General features: G+C 46.4%; 1 protein-coding gene across 1 annotated transcript; it reads right to left on the bottom strand.

Moving 5' to 3' along the window:
- Nucleotides 1-699: 699 nt before the first annotated feature.
- On the bottom strand, nucleotides 700-23,916 carry Lbh (LBH regulator of WNT signaling pathway). The gene is made up of 3 exons (XM_028778985.1): nucleotides 23,676-23,916; nucleotides 20,890-20,992; nucleotides 700-3,305 (listed from the first exon to the last, which is right to left on the bottom strand). The coding sequence occupies exons 1-3, from the start codon at nucleotides 23,699-23,701 to the stop codon at nucleotides 3,117-3,119; spliced, it is 318 nt and encodes a 105-aa protein (XP_028634818.1). The 5' UTR covers nucleotides 23,702-23,916; the 3' UTR covers nucleotides 700-3,116.

Below are 23,916 nucleotides of genomic sequence, written 5' to 3'. Positions count from 1 at the left end.
CTGTCTCACAAGCAGTGGGCACTCATGGATGGCTGGGACCACAGAGTTCTGATATACATCAGGAATTGAGAACCACTAACACTGAAGAAAGGCTGTTTCCATTCAACCATTTGTTAGACAGACTCTCGTGGAATAAGAAAGCCAAGTTCTGGAATGGTATCTGCTAAGTGTAGCGCCACCCACACCTTCACCAGAGCAGTTGTGGTCACACACAGAGACCCTCAAGGTCAGGCTTTTTGATGTTCCTCACAGAGGGAGAGACCAAGGAGGGCCATTATACCCTTACCAGCCACTCTCCCACTCCTGTGGATCCTTCCCAGTTTTCTGTAATTCTATCCCAGCTGTGTGTGGTCTCTGGAGGTATTAGAGTATACACAGGGTGGAAAGCTAAACAAGGAGGGCACTAAATTTATTCAACTGTGGGGAAGTTGTCATTCAGGCTAAGGTGAGGCTTTTCAGTGATATGTCTACTTTAGAGTTACCATGTTTCTATTTTTAAAAACAATAAATTCATCAGTTCACCATGTTGGACTTGGATGAATGGGTTTTTCTTCATGTCTCCCCATGAACAGTTAGTGTAAGGGGCCAGCAACAGAGACGTGTGGGATACCTCTCCTGCCTGAGTCCGCTTATTTGTGAGCTGAATCCATCCCATCCATCCAACGTAATTCGGGGGAAAAAAAGGAACTCAAACCAAAATGGAAAGCATTTTCAAACTTTATTTACAACTGTCACAGTGACAAAAAGTAGTTTGGAAAAAAAAATGCTAGTTTCTCCCTGAGCCTCAATACAGAACAGACAGAAGTCACAGGAGGTTCATCTCACGACAGGCATGTCACTGAAATACTAGGATTTTTTTTTCAATACGATCAGTTAGAAATACACACAAATTACTTAAAGAAAGAGGTGGAAGAGGAGAAGAAGGAGAGGAGGCCAGGCAGGAGCTCAGCCACTTGTCCAAGAGCAGCTGTGTTCCCCCAACAGCCTCAACCGCTGAGGGTCCTGACGTTAGCTGTCAGCCCCTGACCTGCTCAGACAGCACACGGTTGTACAACGTGGTCTAGTGACCAGCAAAAGGAAGAAGCCACCCCATAGACACACATATACACAAAGCTGATTTGATACTGGATTTACAAGCACATCCCATCACACGGCAAGACCAAGACAGATAACTGGGGCAGGGGTGAGAAGACACCAAAACACAGGAATTTAAAAGCCCAGACACCTGTCCATAAAGGGAGGCGAGGGATGAGAAATGCTGCGGGAGGGGGGGAGTGGAGGGGGGGATGAACAGATCTCTGTAGCCAAAACAGAGCAGAGTGGAAGCAAGAGAGAGAAACTCCCCCATTGTGGGGTTGGCCGCAGCCCTCTCCCACTTCTGCAAGGAGCCAGAAAAAAGTTATTGCCATCGGTGTGTATCACAGGCAGACGACAGAGGGAAGAGGCAGGGGGAGGAGGGTGACCATCGGCATCCCAGAACCAAACCTTGCTGAATGCCGTGTCAACAGCACACCCCCACGCTCTTGCCCCAACGTGCCCCAGAGCCACACTGACTTTGAGGTATTAAATAGAGCCAGACACACTAGTCCAAAGATGGGGGTCAACCTGGACTAACAGAGACGTGAGGGGACATTGTGAGTGCCTCAGCGGGCTACGCGAAGTCCAAGGAAGGCTTTAAGTCCACCTCTTGACCAAACAGCGCTGCTCTAAAAATTCTGTCCGCTAACCCGCTATTCCAGAAGGTTCTGAGCTACGATCAGAGGCTAAGTCCAGATGTTAATTTCCTCATGCAACTGCTGCCCTTTCCAGAGACAGGGGAAGTGGTAAAGGAATAAAGGCTGCTATTCTACAGGATACCCCAGTGCACCCCATTTCTTCTCCCAACCTGTGCTCAGGAGCACCATGAGGAGAAGCAGTGATCTCACAGCTACTGTCTCAAACTGGATCCCACAGCTGCTCCACTGGAGGCCTGGTACCCACACGGGAGCCTCAGCAGATCAATGCAGCACCACCCAGGGTCCTACATGGTAGCCCACTAGCCAACTTCCCAACCAGGAAGCACCTTCTGCTTTTAGTGTCCGTGGAACCCAGACTGGGAACCCCATTGGAATGGTCCTGCTGCGGGTCAGATGGATGATGTCGGGCCACAGCAGAGCTAGGGACCGTCCACCTGACTGCTGTGGCCAAAAAAGAAGGAAGGGCAGGCCTGGGAGATCTGACTCTTCCACCCTTCTGCTCCTTGGAGACTACATAAGAATTCTTGGGAGACCCACAGTGGGAGGAGGCGCTCCCTGTTCAGCCTGCAGCCTTGGAATGCCCCACAAGGGCAGGAAGTGCTCTGGCTGTTCCCCCTATATACCAGGAGGCAAAAAGGGGTAAATAGGGGGGAAAACTCAAAAGCACTATGCCTTAAAGCCTTCCGGGCCCCTGGGGGCGCTGAGAACCTGAAGCAACTGCGGCAAAATCTGCAGAAGGACAGGTGGGATCTTCCTTTCCTGTGCATCCCTCTAGCTGATGGCTTTCTAGGCCGGGTCTCCTGGCCCTGTATCTCTGTGGGTGACCAAACACACTTGAAATGAAAGCAAAGGCTGATGGCTGTGAGCAACAGAGCAGGAGATGAAAGACTTGGTTGTCAGAAGCCTGTTAGCCAGAGCAAATGCTGGCGAGCAGCACTTCCTGGCTATAGTTCTCTTTAAAAGTGTGGGGTTTGTTTTGTTTTGTTGTTGTTGTTTTAATCTAAAATATTTCTTGCTCATTTGCTCACCCCTTCAGCCAGAACCGCCCCGCCTCCCATACACACATGCGCACTGCCTCTGGCAGGAGAGTTCAGATAAGGGATCTTAGAAGCAGCACCCCTTCCCTCCCCACCCCCACCCGTTCTCAGCAGCTTCCTTTCTCAGCCTTGCAAGTTGTCAGAGGGCTCCATTGCTCAACGAATTAAAAAAAAAAAAGAAAGAAAGAAAGAAAAGAAAACCGACTCGGTGATTTTCAGGTGCAAAACGGAAGCCTCATTTGACATTTTCAGAATGACTGTGGCTCACTCTCTTCTTCCATCACCATGGGAAAAACAGTTCAGATATGCTGGCTAGCATGACCCAGGCGAGCCTGCAGGGACTCTACTGGTCCTTCTTTTCTTTTGTTGTCTCTTCACAGTTGTCTTGCTCATCCTCCTGGACCAGGAATTCCTCAGGGGGCCACCGGAGCTCCCCGCTCTCCACCTCCCCTTCTGTGGGTTCCACCACTATGGAGGGCAGGCGGTCCTTCAGTTTGCAGCAACGGTCAAAATCTGATGGGTCGGGAAAGATCTGAAATTTTAAAGAGCAAAGCAGACATCTGGTCATATGTATATCTGAAAGAGAAACTTGTGTTTCCTTACACACATACACACACACACACACACACACACAGAGAGAGAGAGAGAGAGAGAGAGAGAGAGAGAGAGAGAGAGAGAGAGAGAGAGAGAGGGAGAGAGAGAGAGAGAGAGAGAGAGAGTACTGGCTGTCTTCCAAGGATTATGTTCTGCCTTCTCGACACTGTGGGTGTAAGACAGAATCCAGGGGAGTACATTCTAGGGAAAACTATCTCTCAGCCAGATTTTTTTTTTAATCTTGAAGCTAAAAATTTGTGAACCATACCACTGAACAAAAGGGTGGGTGTAACTCTGCTTCTAGTGTCTTACTTCTAGGTAAAAGAATAATAATAAAAACAAGTATGCCAGTCTTTGCTTTGGAATAAGCAAGCACTCAATGCCTGTGATCCACATCATCCAGAAGACACTAAAACATGACGTTCCTGCCAGAGTAATTATTGGTGTCTAGAAGAAATAAACAACCAGATCGTTCACCATTTTAAACCAACACAATCAAAAACAAGTATTGCTCGTGTTATGTTAAAAGTCCCAGGCTTGGGCGAAGTCGCTGTCTAGGCCCATTAGCCTGAACAGAGCGACTAAGGCTCACACTCAGGTGCGCTGGCTCCCATGCTCCCATGTCACCTACCCTTTTGGATCTCACTACAACTGCCAAGTCTAAGCCAAATCCAGATCAAGGCAAGGCCTCCAGTCACAAGCTAGCTGGGAAAAGCATCCACAGTGCCTTCCCTTTTCACCTGTGAGAAACCTCCGGCTTCCTGCCATCCGTACACCTGGAAGACTTGAATCTCCTCCCAGAGGCCCATGGAAGAGTCTCCAGTCTACTTAGGTGCGTTCTTCCCGGTGCTGACCACAACACCGTGCCAGGCTATAAAACTAGGGGCCAAGTCTGGCTTCCCTTTGCACATACTGCCCTGGGACTACAGCTGACCCAATTCTTTGCCCAGTAGCTAAGCACTTAATCCACTGAGCTGCTGGTCCCTTGCCATTCATAGCTTTCAGTGACACACCCAAGAGGGGAGAGGAGCTTTGGTCTGGGAAATCTGGGGCTCACCAGATCACTGACACTTGGCACCTTCAAGGCCATCTCTTCCCACTTCTCTATCTGACAGACAGGCAACCCAGGCCCCAGAGGGGAAAGGAGACTTCACTGAAGGTCACACAGTCTGTTCAAATTCAAGTGGATGGAAACAGGCATTGGGAGAAATCCTGGGAAGATGCCTGTTTTGCTGTACTCAGAGGGTGAAGAAATGCTTATCCCACCCAGCGAGGTACTCCTAGGGTGTCTGATCTCCTGTATACACTCAGAATCCCACATGGGGCTTCTGAGAATCATGGACCTCACAAATCGTCCCAATCCCTCCAGACCAGTGATTATTAACCATTTATCCAATAAAGGCCTATTGCTTGGGATTAAGCTTTAAGCCAGCTGCAGGAGTACGCATCATTAAAGACTTAAAAGGGCTCATAAAAAGTATCATAATAGCTGCCAGAAGGAAAACAAACCAGGGAGGGGCTGGACCCAGGCGGGTCAGGGAGGCCCGGAGAAACTGGCCACCATGTCCTGTCATGCCACGAGCTCAGATGTTTGCCCTTGGACTTGGTGGCTGGTTCACATTAACAAGAGTGAGCAGGAAGTGATCAGCTAGGTTTGGGGGCCTTTACTCACTTCTATTGGAGCTGAATCCCTTCCTGAAGGTGAGGTCATGAGGCATCTTCCTCCAAGCATGAGCTCTGAGGTATGATGCAGGTGCTCCCCAAAGAGGAGAAAGCACCTTTCAGTTTACAAAGCTCTATCAGATATGACTTCACTGAGACATCACTACCACCCCAGGGTTAGCAAGCGTCTGGGACTCTGAAGGTCAAAAGGCAGAGCTAGTCTGAACTAGGTAGGATACACCTAGAGTACACATGATCTCTCAAGCCACAGAATATCACAAAGGATTCAGGCAGCCCAGGCCAGCAGAAGCAGAACAACTGACTTTACCATGAGCTAGAAAAGCGATTCTGATGATGTATCGAAGACAATGCTGATGATGAATGAGGCCGCAACTGAGCAGGGCTGCTGTCTCCATGATAACAGTATAAAGTAGGTAGTGGTACATTCCTAAGAGCAAAACAATGAAGGCTACATTCCTAGAAATCAGCTGCTCCTGGACCCACATGTCTAAAAGACCCAGGTGTCCATTCATGTGAGGACACAGGGCTGTGGCACCGAATCTGGATTCTTATTATCCCCTTGACATCTATTGTGTGATCCCTGTCAAGGCCTCTCAAGCTCCACCGCACCCCACCCCACCCCCAGTTTCTCTTCTAGAGAAATGAAGTGGCCTTCTTATCACACAAGATGGGTCCAAGTTCTTGGCCAACACAGAAGTGATACAATGCTTTGAGGACTGAAGCAAAATTCAAATAGCAATGTCTTCTTTGCAGTGACCCCCCCCACCTCCACTTAGGCATAGAGTTAGTTTCCACTCTCCAAGGGTGAAGCCATCCTTCTAACACAGTCATGAAAACAATATCCGTCAATGGCTTTCATACCAAGAGCTCCACACAGTCAAATCTTTTAAGTCCACAGGCGCAATCTGAGCATTAGACGTCTGATACTGTGGTAGTTGCCAGAGACCTTTCGCACTATGACCTACTCAAAGAAGGAACCATTAAAGAGAAAATGTTATTTTATGAGTTATGGTATTTGTAAAAATAACTATAATAATTGCTATACTCCTTCCATCGGAGAGTTTCTTTTATTATCAGATCACACAGATTTGTGCCACTGAGAACTGTAGCTCTCTCCAAAAATAAACAACAACAGAACACACCCTGCACCAAAACAGCCTCCTTTGTTTCTCCGGGAAAAGACAGAAAGCCTTGCAAAAGTGTTTCTGAGTCTTTTCCAGCGCAATCTTATCTCCGGCAGCTGCTTAAGAGGCTGACCCAGAGGAGGTCAGCATTTTTCCACTAAGTCATGGTTTTTAATCATCTAGGCAGCAGAAAAATGAGAGGCTGCAACTACAATTTGATGGGGTGGGGAAGGCAGTGGAAAAAAAAAAAGAAAGAAAGAATGAAAAAGAACTCTCTTGCTCGACTTGCCAAGCACATGACAGGTACGGCTGGGGTGGCAGGCAGACAGTGCTGCACGCTGGGCTGCCCAGCAGAACCTGGCAAAGAACAAAGAAATGCCCTGTTCAGAAACACTGCTTCTGGTTAAACCTTCAAGTTCAATGAGCCCCATCTTCTCTCAGAGCTGCAAACAAACAAACAAACAAACAAACGAACAAACAGGAAAATCCCTCTACAGTAAAGGCTCTTCAGGAGGTAGCCTACTACCTTGGGTATCTCCTACCCTCATCCTAAGCAGGGCAAGTTCAGAAACATCCAGCAGCCAACTGTGTTTTCTTCAGCCCTATCCCTTCCCTGTCTCTGCCATCACTACCTTCCACAACAAGCTGTCACACGGGGGACGCCCAGGATGATGACATGGACAGAACTAATGAACACCAAGTCCCCACCTCCACAAATGGAATAGAATCTTGTCAATCACACATGCCCAAGAACATCTTGGATTCTACATGAGCAGCATGTGTCCAGCCTTTGTGACTGAATTTCACAGGAGGACACCTTGGTAGTGGTGCCCGTTGCCAAGTAGGCTCTCATCACCATGGATCCTGACAATTTGGGAACTTGAGATGATTCCATGGAAAGGTAGAGGGAGCTTCAGAATGGTCTAGGTCTGTATAGTGTGATTTAGATGCCAACATACTGGAGTTTCTGGGTGTGAGGGCTAGCTCTGCTGTAATGAAAATGTTTCCTGTGCTGTCCGGTACCGTGGCCACTTGTCATGGTAGCTAACCGAGCCCTTGAAAGATGGTCAAATTTTACATGTGATTTAAATAAACATAAATTTAATAAAAACTGAAACAGCTACTGTACTCAAGCTACATAATTAATTATGAGAACAATGAAAACAGGATTTTCAGGGAGACTGAAGCTATTGGACTGGCTGACCAATATGAGCAACCTCAGAACAGAGAGTTATGGGCCGGAGGCCAGGTTTCTAGAGACCATAAACTCATCAGCAGCCTTTGTGCTCAGGCTAGGGAGTTGCTAGTGAGCCAGCTCCCATATCATGAACAGATAGGAACCAAAAGACAAAACTAGGCCTCCAAAGGCCTGAAATTTGGAGGCTTAGCTATCAGCTGTCTGCCTTTGAGCCAGGTGATCTGAACCTAGCTGCCTCTGGGGTGGGGATAAGAAAGAGTCACCTGGCATCCACTACGGAAAATGTGAGCAAGTCAAGTCTTTGTGGCCCTTCCCTGTCTGTGCACTGCCCAGCCATCATCTCTGACAAACAAGATGATCTGGCCGCAGAGAGGGTGGAGGGCTCAGCAAGGAGCTGGGAGATGCTAATGGGGAAAGCAGACACCAGCAGGTGGGGCAGATGAAAGGTGCTTAGCTGGACACAAAGGGCTAATTACCAGCTGTGCAAGCTGAGACTCCGGCAGGCCTGGATACCCTGCTCCTCTTTGCTGGGGAGGAGCAGAGGGCAGGAGAAGCTGGGGTGGGAAGGGGGACAGAAGGCCTGGGAGAAAGAGTCAGGCTAGCTCCCTAAGGCGCTGTGCACACAAAACTACACAGTAAGCTTTTACCCTCTCCAGTTGCAGAGAGCAACAAAGAACCAACTCCAAGCTAGCTATGGAAAAATAGCACACTGTGCCTACAGGTGGACCAGGCCTTTACCTGGCCACTAACTCTTGCTGTCTCTGTGGCCTTGGTTGGATCACTTCAGTTTTTCTGGGCCCTTTGAGTGAAAGGAGGAAGTGGTTTGGACACTGCAGGGTTGCTGGGGAGGGAGGTGGGGTTCTGATGCTGAGCCAGCCCTCCCCTCCCTCCCCCTCTATAAATTTGGATTTATACTAATGCTGATCTTACAGGGCTTGGGAGAGAGTCAGATTCAGGTGTGTGTGGACATGCTCTGGAAACTCTTAAATTGCTAATGTTGGACCTTATTAAGTAAAGCAAGGGCCCCGGAGGAGTATTCACAGTGAGCCTGGGAAGTCAACAACTGTATCTTAAGACTGTAGCAAATGAACTGGGTTTGTACTCACAAATCCCAGACCAAGTTCTTTGGAGAAAAGCCTGTGGTGTCACTGCCTTCTTCCCAGAGCCCCCGGTGGGGGGGCGGGCGCCCCCAGGACATGGATTAGGCCAGCTGGAATGGATCAGACTCTGGTCTCACCATGGAAGGCCTGACTCTCCTCCCTGGGTCTACTCCAGGGGCTTTTACCCAGAGAAGTCGATTCCCTCCTGAAGCCTAGCTTCCCAAAGCCTGGAATTCTTAGATTTCCTTAAGAACAAGAATGGATTTGCCTTGTGTGTTTATTCCTTCCTAGGAGGGGCTGGTCCGTAACCATGAGCAGATCTCTCCCAGCATCCTGCTCTGAGGAGGGTGGAATGAATGAGCAGCTGCCAATCCAGCTAATACCCTGCACTTTGGTCCTTAACTCTACACGATGGCAAGAACCACAGTCTTTGAAATCTGACCTCCGGCTATCTAATCTCATCATGTTAGTGCTATTAGCATCTTACTGAGTTTTCAATGTGGCAAGTGGCTGGGAAAAGCACAAGGATTCTTAAGGGCAGAGAGTTCTAGAGGGGATTCAGAGAAGCCTACTGCTATCCATTTTGTACTGTCTCAGGTCCCAACTTTTCTCTGAACAGAAGCTATGGGACATCCAATGCACCCCTGTCCTGCCCTTCCGACGCTTCTAATCTTTCAGGGCACTTGAGCAGAGATTTGAGCTTTAGATCAACTCTGAACCTCCTTCCTTTGGATCAAAGATACTTTAAGTGCCTAAGCCTTGAAACTGGACGGAAAAGGAAATCCTCGGGATAAACACCATCTTTCATAAACATTTCTCAAACACACACCCATCCTGCAAGTCAGGGGTTCCAAATTCCAATCAATTAGTTAGTACTAATGGCTCCTGATAATGCTGGACCCAGAAATAGATGAACCTTCTGGGATATTAGAGGATTTCCCTAAAGTTCTCTGGGGGCATAAATGATTTCAAATACCCATATCTTGTCAAACATGTGTATCATCATTACTTCTTTGAAAGGAGACAACCTCCTGCCCAATCTTCCCAATTCCTCTCTCCATCTTCCTTCATCAGCACTACCCACCTATCCCATGACTACATATTCTCTGTCAGAAAACTCAGCCTGACCCAGCTGCCATATCAACCATCTCTTTCGTCTTCATTTTAGAGACAAAAAGTCTTGAGTCTTTAGCCCTGGCATCCTGTCTAGATCCTGCTTCTAAAGTCTACCCTATAACTTCAAAATCCACCACCACTGGGTCTCCCCCTCACCCCACCCCACCCATTTTCAAATTTCCCAGGAAAACTCTGCTGTTCTGTCTCAAGGCCTTTGCCAGGGTTCACTCACCACTACTTTTGCCTCATATTACCAGGTCAACATGTCTTGCTCCCAGAGTTAAGTCATTTGCTAATGATCCATCTTTAACTGTATCCCCCAACAAAACCCACCTAACAGTAACACATATCTCACTAGCTGATAGCCCCACTGCTGTCCTCAGCCACATTCTGTTCAGTCTAGAGAAGCCACTTTCAAGATCCTTTCAGGGAGAAAGCACAGATGGAAATGAAAATATTTTTGGCAATATTCAGTTTCCACTTGCTTTTTATACCGCGTTGACACTTACACTGTGGTATAAAAAGCCACAGTCAGTGAAACCACTGGCACGTCACAGTAGCCTGGAATGTGTACCTGTCATCACTTATCATTTCTCACCTCACATGATTAAAGAAAGACAAACAACAACCCAGTAACAACCCTCCACATACTTAATATTTGTCAAATACTGACTCTTAAATAATACTCTCATATTTGGAATGGTGAAATGCCAAGTTAAAGTAAAGCATTCCTGCTGCTTACCAAGGTACCAGGCTATCCCCAATAAAAGCACTCACATGGTTGAGTTGCCAGCTAAACTATCCACCTTTTCAATGGACCATCACTGTACCTGAAAAATTACTAAAAAAACAAACTATGGCCGGGCGGTGGTGGCACACATCTTTAATCCCAGCACTTGGGAGGCAGAGGCAGGCGGATTTCTGAGTTCGAGGCCAGCCTGGTCTACAGAGTGAGTTCCAGGACAGCCAGGGCTACACAGAGAAACAACAACAAAAAAATATGGTTATTCCAACGTGGCTAATTTTTCAAAAATGACAAAGTATATTGTCATTTTAAAGGGAACGGCTGATGTTATCTGTAACCAATGATAAAAAATAGAGCTCTCAAGAGAAAATTAGAATTTTGGGAAATTTGTATCAGCTATCACGAGCTTGATAACTTACTAATTCTTGCTAGCTTTCTGATGAGACCAACAGTAATATTAACAAATATTCCTTTTGTTTACATTGCATAATGAAATGTATCACCATTTGAAAGATCTTATTTCTCAAATGATCAGTATAGTACATTATAAAACTGAACTTGGAGAAAAGATCCCAAAAAAAAGTATAAGCCAGACTAATACATTTTAATGTAAAAATACAAAAAGTTCATGCATAAGGTTTTGTCTGAAAGCGCATGACATTTAAGAAACTACCACTTGCTGAATGTGTAATACTAACCCTCAGGAGTCGGGGGCAAGGAGAATTTGAAATTCAAGGTTATCTTCTGCTATATAACAAGTTGGAGGGCAGCCTAGGCCACATGAGGTCTTGTCTCAAAAGAATGTCAGGGGAGAAGGGAGGAGGGAATGTGACGATGGAAGAGAGGAGGGAGGAGGGGATGGGGAAAGGAAAGAAAAAGAAACAGAAGAAAAGAAAAGACCCATCTACTACATGTTACATTTTGGTGATGTACCAAAACAATCTGGAAAAGATGTGAAACTATTTCTCCTATTCCTAAGTGCATAACCTGTATAAGCCAGATTTTATTCATTTAGTTCAACTAACATAATGTAACAAACTTACTCATGAGAAGCACATCTGAGAATCTCACCATTTTCCATTAGACCAGACATAAAATTTAAAAATGTAAAAACAATGCTTTTCCTCTTGCTAGGATTTTCCATTTTGGAAAATATAGTTATTTTATGAAAAACTATTATTTATATCAACATAGAATTGCTTCATTGTTATTCTAAATAAGCTAATAAGTGAAAATTGAAAAAATCTGTTTTAATTCCTAAAACAATAAATTTTAAGACATAGCACACACAAACAAAAGCTCATAAATTTTTTTTAAGTATAAACTGAAACTTTTTTTTTTAAGTATAAACTGAAACCCAAAATTTAGAACCACTAGCCTGAGAGAAAAAGCATATCCTCAGAAAGATGGCTGGGAAAGTCAATGCTGAAGACAACATACATTTTAACATTGCAAAAGAGTCGAGTAGAACATCAAAGGTGCCTTCAGATGTGTCAAAGGCTCATATGTGAAGACCTAGTAACAGGAGGATTTCATGTCATCATTAATCTGTCCAACAAAATTAATAGAGATTAATTCTTACTATGGACGAGGAAATCGAGGCCCACAGTGGTGATGAACCACCTTGGTGTTCTTAGTGGTGCCCAGAGGATCCCTGGGTAATTCGAAACCATGCTACTTTAGAGGAGGACTCATGTCAAGATGACTGGTCCAATCTCAAACTTGCCTCCTACTCAGACCCTGATTCTAGGAGGGTGGGGTCAGAGGGCCTGTGGGTTTCTATGCATCTTTGCTGACATCACCACTAGAAAAATTTTGCACAACTATGACTCCTTTTGAATGTCCAAACACTTCTGTTATCTCACAATGTTAACACCTTAAACAAGGATGTCTATACTGCTCTTTTAACTATACCCAGTGTTAGGCTCAGCACAGTCACGTGTACTTACAAATCCAGCACTCAGGAAGCTGAGGCAGGGAGGATCACTGAGAGATCAAGGCCAGTCTGAGTTACATACTGAGTTACAGGCCAGTCTACGCTACACAGCAAGACCTTGCCAAAAAGGAAAGAAGGAAGGAAGGAAAGAAGGGAGGGAGGGAGGAAAGAAAAACAATAAAAAGCTCCAATACACTAACAACAAACTACTGTGAGAATTACAGCAATTATACCCACCATTTTCTACTAAAACACTCATAAATATTCTCCTAAGTCAACTTCATAGTATCCCTTTCTCTATTTTAAGCCATACTTCTACTCTATTTCTAAATGATATTTATATTTACTTTGTTTTAAAATTTAGATAGTGTTCCACTATGTAACCCAGGCTAGCCCAGAACTCACCAAGTATCTTAGGCTTGCTTCTCAAACTCAAGATCTTTCTACCACAGTCTTGTGAGAGCTGAGATGACAGACATGTACCACCACACCTGACTGGATATTTTCTTAATATGTTTTTATATTTTAAGGTTTTAGCCATTGGTTTTGCATACTTTCCTACAACAAAAGATCTATTATGTATATAAATTGACATTTTTAAAAGTCCAGTGACCTTAAGGTTTTACAAATTCAAATTTTCTGTATTGGCTCAATGTGGCTATTAGTACTAAACGATCAATAAATATCACAATTAATTAAGTACAGAGGTTAATTTTTATTGGATAAGCGTCTCACTGTGAAGGGAGGGGGGTTGCCTGGACATGTGCTTTGAATAGTCCATTTCTCTGATGGCCCTGAAGTTTCTACTCCATGGCCAACTGATCTCCTTTGTAAAGAGACAGAAAGACAACCTGGACAGAAAGTGGAGAAAGAGCGTTAGTGAGGTATTCTTCAGAATGATAATTTATACAGAGCCACAGAAGGAACCTGAGGGTGAGAGCATGGATTTCCTTAGAACCTTCCCTGTTTTTATGTCCCCTGGAGAGTTTCTGCGACCTCTGGGGCAGCTGCCTTCCCACCTTAACACTGCAATATGTGAAGTAGTATCTACACAGGGTATCACTGAGAAGCAATTTGGCATGAACCTTTAATACTAAAGTGCTGAGGAAAACAACCAGGAAGCATCTGGAGACGGTGAATATGTTTTGGTGGGTAAATTACAAAGAAATCATAATGGAATACTAACTCCATTTTGTTTCTACCAAAGAGGCTACTCAACTTTTGAAGAAAACAAATCCCTTCCTGGCCAGTCCCCGTGTTAGCCACCTAAAGAACCATGCTGCAAAATGTCCCACTCATGGGGACAGGTGTCTGCCAGCCTTACAATGCCACCTTCATTTCCTGTCATTTCTACTTTGGTGTCAGGCTCCTTCTTTTCTTGCTTGGTTAAAGCGTACTTGCTTAAATATCAAACTCTATCACCACAGAAATAGAAAACTAGCCTGTGCCATGGGAAGCACTGGCATTTTCATCAGCCAATAGGAGGGCTGGACCCCAGCCTATGCTACTTACATGCACTGGGAGCCTTGCCAACTCATTGGGTAGATGGCCAGATGGCCATTAAATTTAGATCTACTTCTAAGTATCCAGTCTATTCTGACATCCAGAGAAGCAAACCCAAGGACCCCAAAATGGTTCCTAACACTAAACCGCTATTGGCCAAATAGGACAATGACTGGCTTATATACTTTTGTAATCTAGAGAGTGTGTCTTTATTAGCTATGGGTCAAGGATATGATTACTAGCTATTTTTTCAGTGCTGGCTAAATGTTGCTTAAGCACCATTAGTTTGTTATCATCATACACATAATAAACAACAGGAGGATGCACAACATCTGACATACTAAAATAACAAAATGCCTTTCTGATCCTGTCCACAGCTTCCATCATTACCCATCTCTATAGATGCTGGCAGATTACATTTTAATAAACTCATGCATTCCATTTTTAAAGTACTATATAACCAAGAGGCTTAACATTGTTCGATCTCTTTGAATCGGTCGTTCTATTTCCAGGAATTTATTTCAAAGAAACAAGCCAGGGCTGTGCAAAGATTTATGTAAAATGATGTTCCGAGCACTGTGTGTCTCACGAACAAAAGAGGCCACAACCTAGACATCCAGCAATCAGAAATGGTACACACAGAGTAAAATACCGCTTTCCAAAGAAAACCAAATGACAAGAACATAGTCACAGTGTTATATTAAATAATAAAAGAAAGATTTGCTACACATTGAAAAATATGCACAAAAAACAGTCAAAAGGAAACACACCAAAATACTCCAGTGATAAGAATGTGAATAGCTTGTTCCTCTTTGTTCCGGTCTGCTTTGCTACATTCTACGAAGAATAAATATTACCTTTATACTGATAACACATATACATCCAGCCACACTTTTGCCCTTTGACTCAAAAATCCTACTTGTAAAACTATTCTCAAGATATAATATAAATTATTCACTAAGGTTTATATTAAGATTTTAATGTAAACTATCACAGTATAAGGGAAAAAATAACATTTCCAACAATAAGACAACGGTGATGCAAATTATTATCTGACCTCCTGATATATGGTGAGCTTTTCCAGGTTATAGTGGTGGATGTCTTTAGGGAGGTTGAGACAGGAGGACTGTTGAGAGTTCAAGACCAGCCTGGGCTACAAGGCCAACCTAGGCAGCTTAGAAAGAACCTATCTCAAAATCCAAAGTAAGGAAGAATATGCATCTCAGTGGTAAAGCTATGGACCAGCATGCACAAAACCTTAGACTCCATCCCTAGGACCAGAAGGACAAAGAAAGATAGCTTTAGAATATTCTAAAAATAATATTGTAGTGACACCATGATGTTGGTGACCAGGGTTATTTAAAACTTCAGACTAGAACGAGGTATAAATTATACCTGCATGCAATGCACTAGAAGAGAAGGTTAAAAAACAATGGGTTATGCCCCATAAGTGTATGAAAATTAGAAAAAAATCGATAAGAAAATGAACATTTTCTAGTAGTCACCCAGTTTTGAAAAGCACAAAAATAACAAAACGCATACTTTCTCAATGAAAACAGGAAATGACTGACAAGAAGGGAAGGAAGAACTTTCCTACAACTACAACACTCTAACTGGAAAAATAAACCCTGCTGAACTAACATTCTGCTCCTAGGCTGTCGGGCAGAGCGAGAGTGGGAGCACGGGCGACTCGGCATTTACACCTGCTCTGTTCACGGGCATGGTCATGGGGACGGAGTTTATGGTCTCCAAAGTAAAGGCAGAAGATGAATTCAAAGCATGGGGACCAAGCTCCCCTACAATGGAGTTTGTGTTGTTCTTTCTCTTGGCTTGGTCCATGCTACTTCACACAAAAGATCTAGGACCATTTTTCCCTTTTGGCTACCATAAAATCCCTGGCCAAGAAACCAGCAGTCAACACAGCTTTAGTTATATGGCTGGAAACATTTACTATAAGGCCTAACCTAGAAGAGGAGGAGGAGGAAAAGTAGGAGGAGGAGAACAAAGAGGAGGAGGAGGAGGAAGAGAGAGAGAGAGAGAGAGAGAGAGAGAGAGAGAGAGAGAGAGAGAAAAGAAAAAGAAAGAAAAGAAATTGCCCAAATGCAAGATAATGAAGACCAGTGGGAAGAGGTGGAAGCTGCTCTGACCATCCCCTGAGGTCACAATGCCACCCCAATAACACTTTGGAAGAACACTGGGTAGAGACAAGCATTGTCTCTTAGGTGGGTTTGTGCAGTTCAGAGGCTAGCCTCAAGCCAACGATAAACTGCAGGACACAGGATTTGGCTGATTGACACAGATCCTTGCTTCCCCAGGCTGGAAAGGAAGGAAGCCCCGGCACACTGCAGCCCTGTGTGAATGAGGTCCTGTCTTCCTATCCTGTGAGGATTATTTCAGACTCAGGCCTGAAAGATCATCTCAGGACATTCGCCAGACACCCAGGAATAGCTCTTGGCTTCAGTCACAAGATTCACCACCCAAATGCATTCCTTTTCCTCACCGTACAGTACAACCCTCCTCTTCTAGCCAACGTAAGAGAGACTGGGTTGACTGGGAGAAAATGCTGATCTTGTTAAAAGCAGTCACCATGGGATTGCCAAGGTACAGAGACAGTCTCAGGCCAGGAAAGGGAAGGAGGAAGGGCCCAGTCTATCATTCAGGACTCATTAAGCATCTATTTGTAGGACACTGGGAACAAAGAGCAGTGTAAGACATAGCCCCCAGCTCTGCAGCATGACGAACACACGGCTGCTGGAGGAGGGAGGGGGAGACCCAACACAGGCCTTTTGAGAGGAGCTGTATGAATCCAGTGTGCAGCAGGCTGGCTGGCCGTGAAAAAATGTCCCGCTCTCTCCATGGCCAGGCACAAACACACTGTTGTGCCCATGGGGATAGGGAGGAAGAAGAAGTCTCCCAGGGGAACGATTCCAGCCATCTGTAGGCCCCAATCCAGGGACTTTCCACAACACTGAACGTGACCTTTGTGTCTAGGCTTCTAACATAGAAGGTGCTGGATTCTCCTACAAAGAAAACTTTCAATGCAAGGGTGTGTGATGGCTTAGAACAAACCAGTGTCACTCAAAGGGACAGCACACACTTTCTAAGTCCAATGGACCCGGCTGCTGTCCATCTCATCACTGTGAGAGAAACAGAAGAAGGGCCAGGAGAAAGAAAACTTGTCACAATCCCAGTAATGTGTCGTGTCTATGGCTGACCATCTTCTGCTACAGGTTTTTGGGATTTTAGCTTTATGTCTCTCTGGGAACAACTGAAGCTTTTAAAAAGCTTCAGTTTAAAACTTCAGAGTTTAAAACTCTGATATTTGTGCAAGATGATTTCCTGGTGACCATGGAGCCTCCAGGTTACTGTCTTACACACGCTCTTTGAGTCCTTCAGTCCTAGCTCCAGGGCAGAGCAACCATAAGGCTCTGGGCCTGCAAGAAGCAGACACTGTGGGAAGACAAGAAAGGCCAACCCACCACTGTCCCTCTTGTTATCCTGGGAGGTGAAGAGTAGATGCAGGGTGCTTATAGCTCTCTAAGTCAAAAGGAAGGCACAGGGAGGATGGGGGCAGTCAGGTGTGTGAAGAAACTGCTCCTTCTGGTTTTCAGGATGGCCTTCTGGGTGCCTCTCTGACTGAGATATGATGTCAAAGGCAGGCATGCGTGACCAAAAGAGCAGGTAGAATAGTAATGTACCAATGGCACACAAAGAAGAGCCTCGGGGGCCTTGGGCAGGGCTGTGGCTGTAGCTTGGTTGGCAGAGTGCTTGTCTAGAATGGATAAGGCTTTGGCTTCACCCTTCACCACAAAAGTAGACACAGTGACACAGCTTGGTACTCCAGCACTTGGGGTAAGAAGCTTAAGGTCACCCTCAGCCACTTGGAGAGTTCCAGGCCAACGTGAGTAGAGGCCTTGTATCTAATTAAATAATACAATAATTGTGGGAGAGTACAATATAAAAAAACTATGTGTAGACCTAAGTATGGTAATTAAAAATAGGATGGTCTACATACACTGTGCCAGGAGAAGTTAGGGGCAAAGTCAAAATGGCAGGGCCCCTTAGGGTTCATAAGGAGATAACTAGAACCCTTCCTTATCTAGAGCTCTGGTCAATATGAGAGGAACCCTCGGAGAAAGACATATCCCCATACATCACATTCTTACAGTAGTGGGTCCATAGAACGAGCTGGCTACACCAGGCATCCAGTGACCGGTCTGCACTGGATGGCCCACATTCCTGTCCCTTAGGCTGGTGACTGACTGGGAAACCCATAGACACAGCATAGGCAGGGAGCTACAGCCCTGATGGACATAAATATCCTCACAGAGACAGCCCCTCCCACGGGGTTCTGAGAGCTTGCTGCCACCCACAGCCTGATCTAAACATACTAGGCTTTCTAGTAACCATTTCCTCACCCACTCCATGGGGCGTGATAATTCCTGCCAAATAAATGTGCCACGTGGGTTTCACTTATTTGAATGACTCTCCAGATGGATAAGAAGACAAAACAAGCCACTGGCACCAGATTTTTACACATGCTCACAAAACGGCATGAACTCAGGGCTGAGGACATAGCTCTCAGTTGGTACAGTGCTTGCCTGGCATGCATGAGGTCCTGGGTTTGATCCCAAGTACTATATAAACTGGGCATGGTAATCTGTGTCTATAATCCCAGCACCTGAGAGGTGTAGACAGGAGGATTAAGAGTTTAAAATTACCCTTTGCTATAGAATACATGAGACTCTGCCTCAAAACAAAATAAAGTAAAATAAAACTAAACAAAAAATTATTGGTGTGAACTTCTAGAGAATAATAGAAGAGCTCACCTGAGCCCTTCAGAGGATAAGAAAGATATACATTCAGAACCTGGATAGGTATGGACTTGACCTATACCTTCAGCAGGACCTCCAGAGGCCACCACAGAGGTAAAGGTGGCTAAGTTCCAAATCAGGATACCCTTCCCCTTAAGAGCTTCTCTGTAAACATATAGGTACATGAATAGGGAAAGGATTATGGGTAAAGGGTACAGAATTGATAGCACAACCCTGGCATTGGAGACCGGGCAATGGGAATTCCGGTAATGCAGGACCCGTGTCCTGAAAACCCATCACAGCATCCTTAGAAAGTATAAGGTTCCACAGATACGGAAAGGATGGCCACAGACAACATAGAGAACTGAGCAAAGCTTGACTCTGGGTGGCTCTGAAAGGTACAGGAATGACCTGAACATCCAATGGGTCACTTATGTGATGACCTTGTTTCAAGGTCAAATCACAAGCCTGAGATTGTATTTCATCTGCCAAGCCGGGGTTGCTGTCTCCAGCCCTTACTCAGTTCCTTGGAAAAGCAGGTCTTAGTAAAAGCCACATACTATTATTATCCTGAGGAATAAAGCCAAGAAGAGAGCACTGAGTTCCCACCCTTAGCTCCAAGCAGAGTCCAAGCATGCAGGGCAACAGGCTTTAGCCAAGAGCCAGGGCCAGCCAATCCCCAGGGCATTGGTGGGAATGCTTTTAATTTGATGGCACCAGATTTGTAGGGTCCCATAGAGTACCCATCATTTGACAGTTGCCAGACCAGCTCACGGCAGAGGCCCACACTTTGTATAAACATGCAGCCAAAGGGTATCTGAAGCTGCAGTAAAATTACATGTGAAAGATGGGGTTGCCCACCCCTTCCCCTAAGGCTCCCATTCTCCATCAAAGCCCACCCTTCGCTCATTCCCTGGCTCATGACATCTCAGATTCTGTAGGATCACATCATCAGTGTCCACACATTTTCGGTAGACTGCATATGCTCCAGAAGTCCATGTATTTGCTGCTTCCCATACGCCCCAGGCTCTGAGAACAACAACCAGTTTATCAGGCTAATTGTAGGAAGCACCTAGTAAATACCGTTTGGCTAAACACTACAACTTTCCCTTTTCCCTTCAACAGACAGCCAAGAGCCTTTTCTGAAACCATCTATGACTAGAGGACTCTACAGTTCCAAGTAAAGTATTTGGACATGGGGCAGTGGTCCCCACCCAGCGGACTATTCAGCCCTCTTCATCCAGCATGGTAGGCCCCTGCCTCCTCCATGGCCATCAGAATGTGCTCTGAGGGTTACAGGGCTGAGAAGACTGCCTGATTCTTTTGCCTGGGATATATTTAAAGCACACACAGAAACATACTGACAGGTAAAGCTGGGAAAGGTTCTGTGGTGGAAATCTACAACCTGGAACTGAAATACGCCCTCACCATACGCCCTCACCTATAAACCAGACATTCAGTCTGACTCAGAGGCTTGGAAACTGGTAACCAAAACTACACGGGAAGGTGGGCCAGGAAACTTCTGTACCCCCCACCTGGCCATGGGGCCCTCAACTGCCTTTCTCAGTCCCTCTCCAGGAAAAGAAGGTTAGAACAGCCTTGAAAGACTATTTTCCCTTAGGCCCCCAAGTCACCTCCTGCAGGCCAACAAGTGAGATCTGAGGGGTTAACACAAGAGAATGGGAGGGACTCCTGAGCATGGCCAAGAGTGAGAAAGGAGGCCTTCCATTCTGTTTTTGCTGTCCTCTGTGTTTATCGTCACTAGACAGGACGATCCCTACGCCGCATTTTCCATCAGCATCCCTAAGAGACTGTCCTCTTCAGCTCTGTGCAGTTTAAACTTGAACTCTGACTCAGCCGGTCACTTACCACCCTGAGAGGACAGGTAGCCATTCTCCTATCAGACCGGCTCTCTCCTCAAGGCTGGCTGCAGTTTTACTGGGTAAGGCCAGGCTAGGGAGAGCGGTCTGCTGTTACTGGGGAGGATCAGGAAGGCTAGCTAGTGGTGTCAGTCAATGTTTGCTGAACCCCCAGGTGTCCCCACACTGTCAATATCTTAAATTCAATCTCCCATCACCAAGACTTTTCACCATAATCCTCCAGGATGCAGACCATTGTTGCTTCCTCTGACAAATGAAGAAACTGAAGCTCACTGGCAGTCAAGGACTTTCTCAAGGTGACACAGCTGTTACAGGTGATACTGGGATCCTCAAACTCTTACAGGTGATACTGGGAGCCCCAAACCAAGCCTGCTACGTCCAGTCTCCGCAGAAGTCACACAGCTCTCAGAAGTTTGCACTCACCTGATAGGAAAGGCCATCCTTTCGGGGACTGAGACCAATCTCTTCCATGGATGGAGCGTTCATCATCACCTCAGTCATTTCAGCCGATCTCAGATAGTCAGAGCTGCATGGAAATCCATAGTAGAAGTCAGTACATGCTCACATGGGCCCCGAGATAGGGGGATTGGCTGAAGATAGGATGAGAGAGAGATGCTCAAACAGTTCACAGCAAAACAAGCTCAGGGAGCAAACAACCTGCAGGCCTACAGCCCTCTGGTTCACTCACCTCAAGAGACAAAGCCTGCCTTCTGCAACTTCTCTTACACTCCCCACCCCAACCCTACACAAAGCAAATTGGATTTTCTTTTAAACAGACTAGAAACACAACGGCAGGAGGTTGGGGCGTGGGGTGGGGTGTTGTGTCTGTGTGTCTATGTGAAAATAATGCAGCCTGGTTTCCCTTCACCCATCCACTAAAAATAAGAGTATCTTGCCCATGAATTTCCCAAGGGGACTGCACAGTAGGATTACATAATAACAATAACAGTCCCGCCTCCGGGAGACAGAGTCTAATCATCGAATCACGATGGCTTCTTAACTGTCTCTGTCTGTCTGGTGCTCCTTTAGGCAAAATGTCCCACCCCAAGGGGTCAGCTTTTCTGCAAGCTTCACATCTGCCATTCTACCCCTTCTGGAGTGCTAGCAGCTGCTGCTAACTCCCAGCATGAAAAACATCCCTGGATTAAAAGCTTTAAGGGTACAGATTCTGAGTGCAAAGGAAATTTCCAGAGGGGCCAAGTTGGCCCCTCAAAGGCTGACATGTGAAAGTCCTTTGTACAAACAGTAAAATTATCCTTGCACAGGCCGTGGGCATACACAGAGTCCAGTAAGCGTAGTACCAAATACTCATACCAAATCTAGGTACCTGTGACACAACACCCAGGATTTTCACCATCACATCTGTGCACAAAGTTTTAAAAGGGTAAAAGGCAAGGCAGGAGAAGGCTTTAGAGAAACTACATCTAAGAAAACAGGAAGTCAAGATTTTTTTCTTTTCTTTTTTCTTTTTTTTCTTTTTCTTTTTTTATAACAAACAGAGTAGAAATGGTATTTGGCACTGGCAATAGAAGCAATCAGTTCTGGAAGGGAGAGGAGAAACTAAGAAAGGTGGTCTGGCTGGGGGCAAGTTTAGGTTTAGAAGGTAGACTTTCACAATCTCCTCCTGGGGCTGGAAAAGCTACCCTCACCACTTAAGAGCTGTGTGATCTTTAACAGATCATAGAACCTCTCTGAGCGGCGGGAGCCTTGTTTATGACCAAGATGCCAATGACTGCTAATAAGGCCTATCTCCTGGTTATGTCTGGAGGGGAGAATGTAGCAGACATTGTCGGAAGTGCTAATTAACAAAATAAACACAAATCTTAATAGGTGAGGGTGGGAGGGGGCGGCTAATGTCCCCAAGGTAAAATCTCCAAGGGCTTCTAACATCTCTACCTTACTACATTTTGAGGGGTAGGTGGGGGGTGGTGGTGGAGCACAAGGCCTCCACCACTCTTCAAAGCTTCACCCACATGGCAACTGACTTGTCTGCACACGAGGGGGTACGCAAGCTTCAGGTATAGGGGATTTTTACTTTGTTTTGACAGTCTAATCATAGTTAAACTGGGAGAGAGAGGAGACACTAGAAAGGGTGACCTGGCTTGGGGGCAAGTTTAGGTTTAAAAGCTAGACTTTCACAATCTCCTCCCGGGTCTGGAAAAACTGCCTCCAACTCCCCAAAGAAGGGAGTTAGTAGCACCACAAGGTGGTGACCAGGGTCTTCGCCTCCTGTAACAGTTCCTTCTTGGAACTGTGGCGCGGGCACAAAAAGTTAAACTGAGAAACGCCAACTTTCAGAGTTCCTAGGCTAAGCAGAACAGCGCCGCTTTCTCGGGGTTCAGAGCTTGCATTGAACCGGGGACTGGCTCTCCAAGGCTGGCACCTGCGAGCGCGCTCCAGGACCACGGGCGCTCGCCTCCCTATAGCGCCCCTCCTCTTCACCACAGCAGGAAGAAGCAGCTGGCGCGCACGTCCCAGCAGCTAGGGGCCTGTCCCCGGATCCTTCTCTGCTCTGATCCTCCACAACCCGATCCTCCCCGGCTGGAGGCAAACCTCTGCAGCTCCCGACTCAGCAGTGACCGGCTTCTTCCAATTTGGCACTGGGAGAGCCCGCTCCTTCCCAGCCCACAAAGCTCCACAAAGGCACGTTGGATTTTAGGGACTACGGAGAGGGCAGGGATTGTAAGGGTGTAGCGTGCACCCTGATGCTTGTGGCTTGCTTGTGCGGAGAGCGTCTCCCCAGCACCCTCCCTCCCCCAGAAGCTCTGCAAAACCAGCGGTTGCACCGGCTCAGCCCCGCTGCAGCCATCCTCGACGCCGAGACTTGCGTGCAAACAAAAAGGAAAAGGGGAGGGGCCCGGGAAGCCGGAGCCCCCTGCACCAAGCAGGACTCCTCTCCTGCAGCCCTTTGGTTTCCTTAGGGGCCTTCAGGTGGGACCCCAGGTTCTCCCCACCTAACGCCACCATCTCCACACCCTCTGGCCGCCACTTAAGTGAAGGTTCCGAGTTCACTTCCTTTGTCTGGATGCTCTCAGCACCGCCTCCCCCAACCCCCAGCTTTGCAACCTTGACGTCGACTCCTGCAGGAGCTGAGCGTCTGGGTGTCCGTGCCACTCTCTGGCCTCGCACCCGGAGCCGGCACTAGGCGGCTGCTGGGCTGCCAGCCACCCGGGTTAAACTGGCGTCCGCCACAGGCGAAGGATACTCACCAGTGAATGGGGAAATATACAGACATGAAGTCCTAGGGGAGGCTGACCCACGCCCTTGTGATTAAGAAAACAAAACAAAACAAAAACCGGTTACTGCGTCCTGAATGAGATTGGGAGGGGCGCAGAAGAGAGCAGCGGGCAGCCAAGAGCGGGCACTGGGCTATCGCCGGTCCGCCTTCCGGAGACAGCCTCGCTGCCAGCGGCGTCGGCAGTGCAGACCAAGCTCTCCGCTCTCCACCGA

This window comes from Grammomys surdaster, unplaced genomic scaffold (assembly GCF_004785775.1).
Source record: "Grammomys surdaster isolate TR1022 unplaced genomic scaffold, NIH_TR_1.0 343, whole genome shotgun sequence".
NCBI lineage: Eukaryota > Metazoa > Chordata > Mammalia > Rodentia > Muridae > Grammomys > Grammomys surdaster.
Note: the sequence above shows the minus strand (reverse complement) of the source record. Positions and strands in the feature narration are given on the sequence as shown.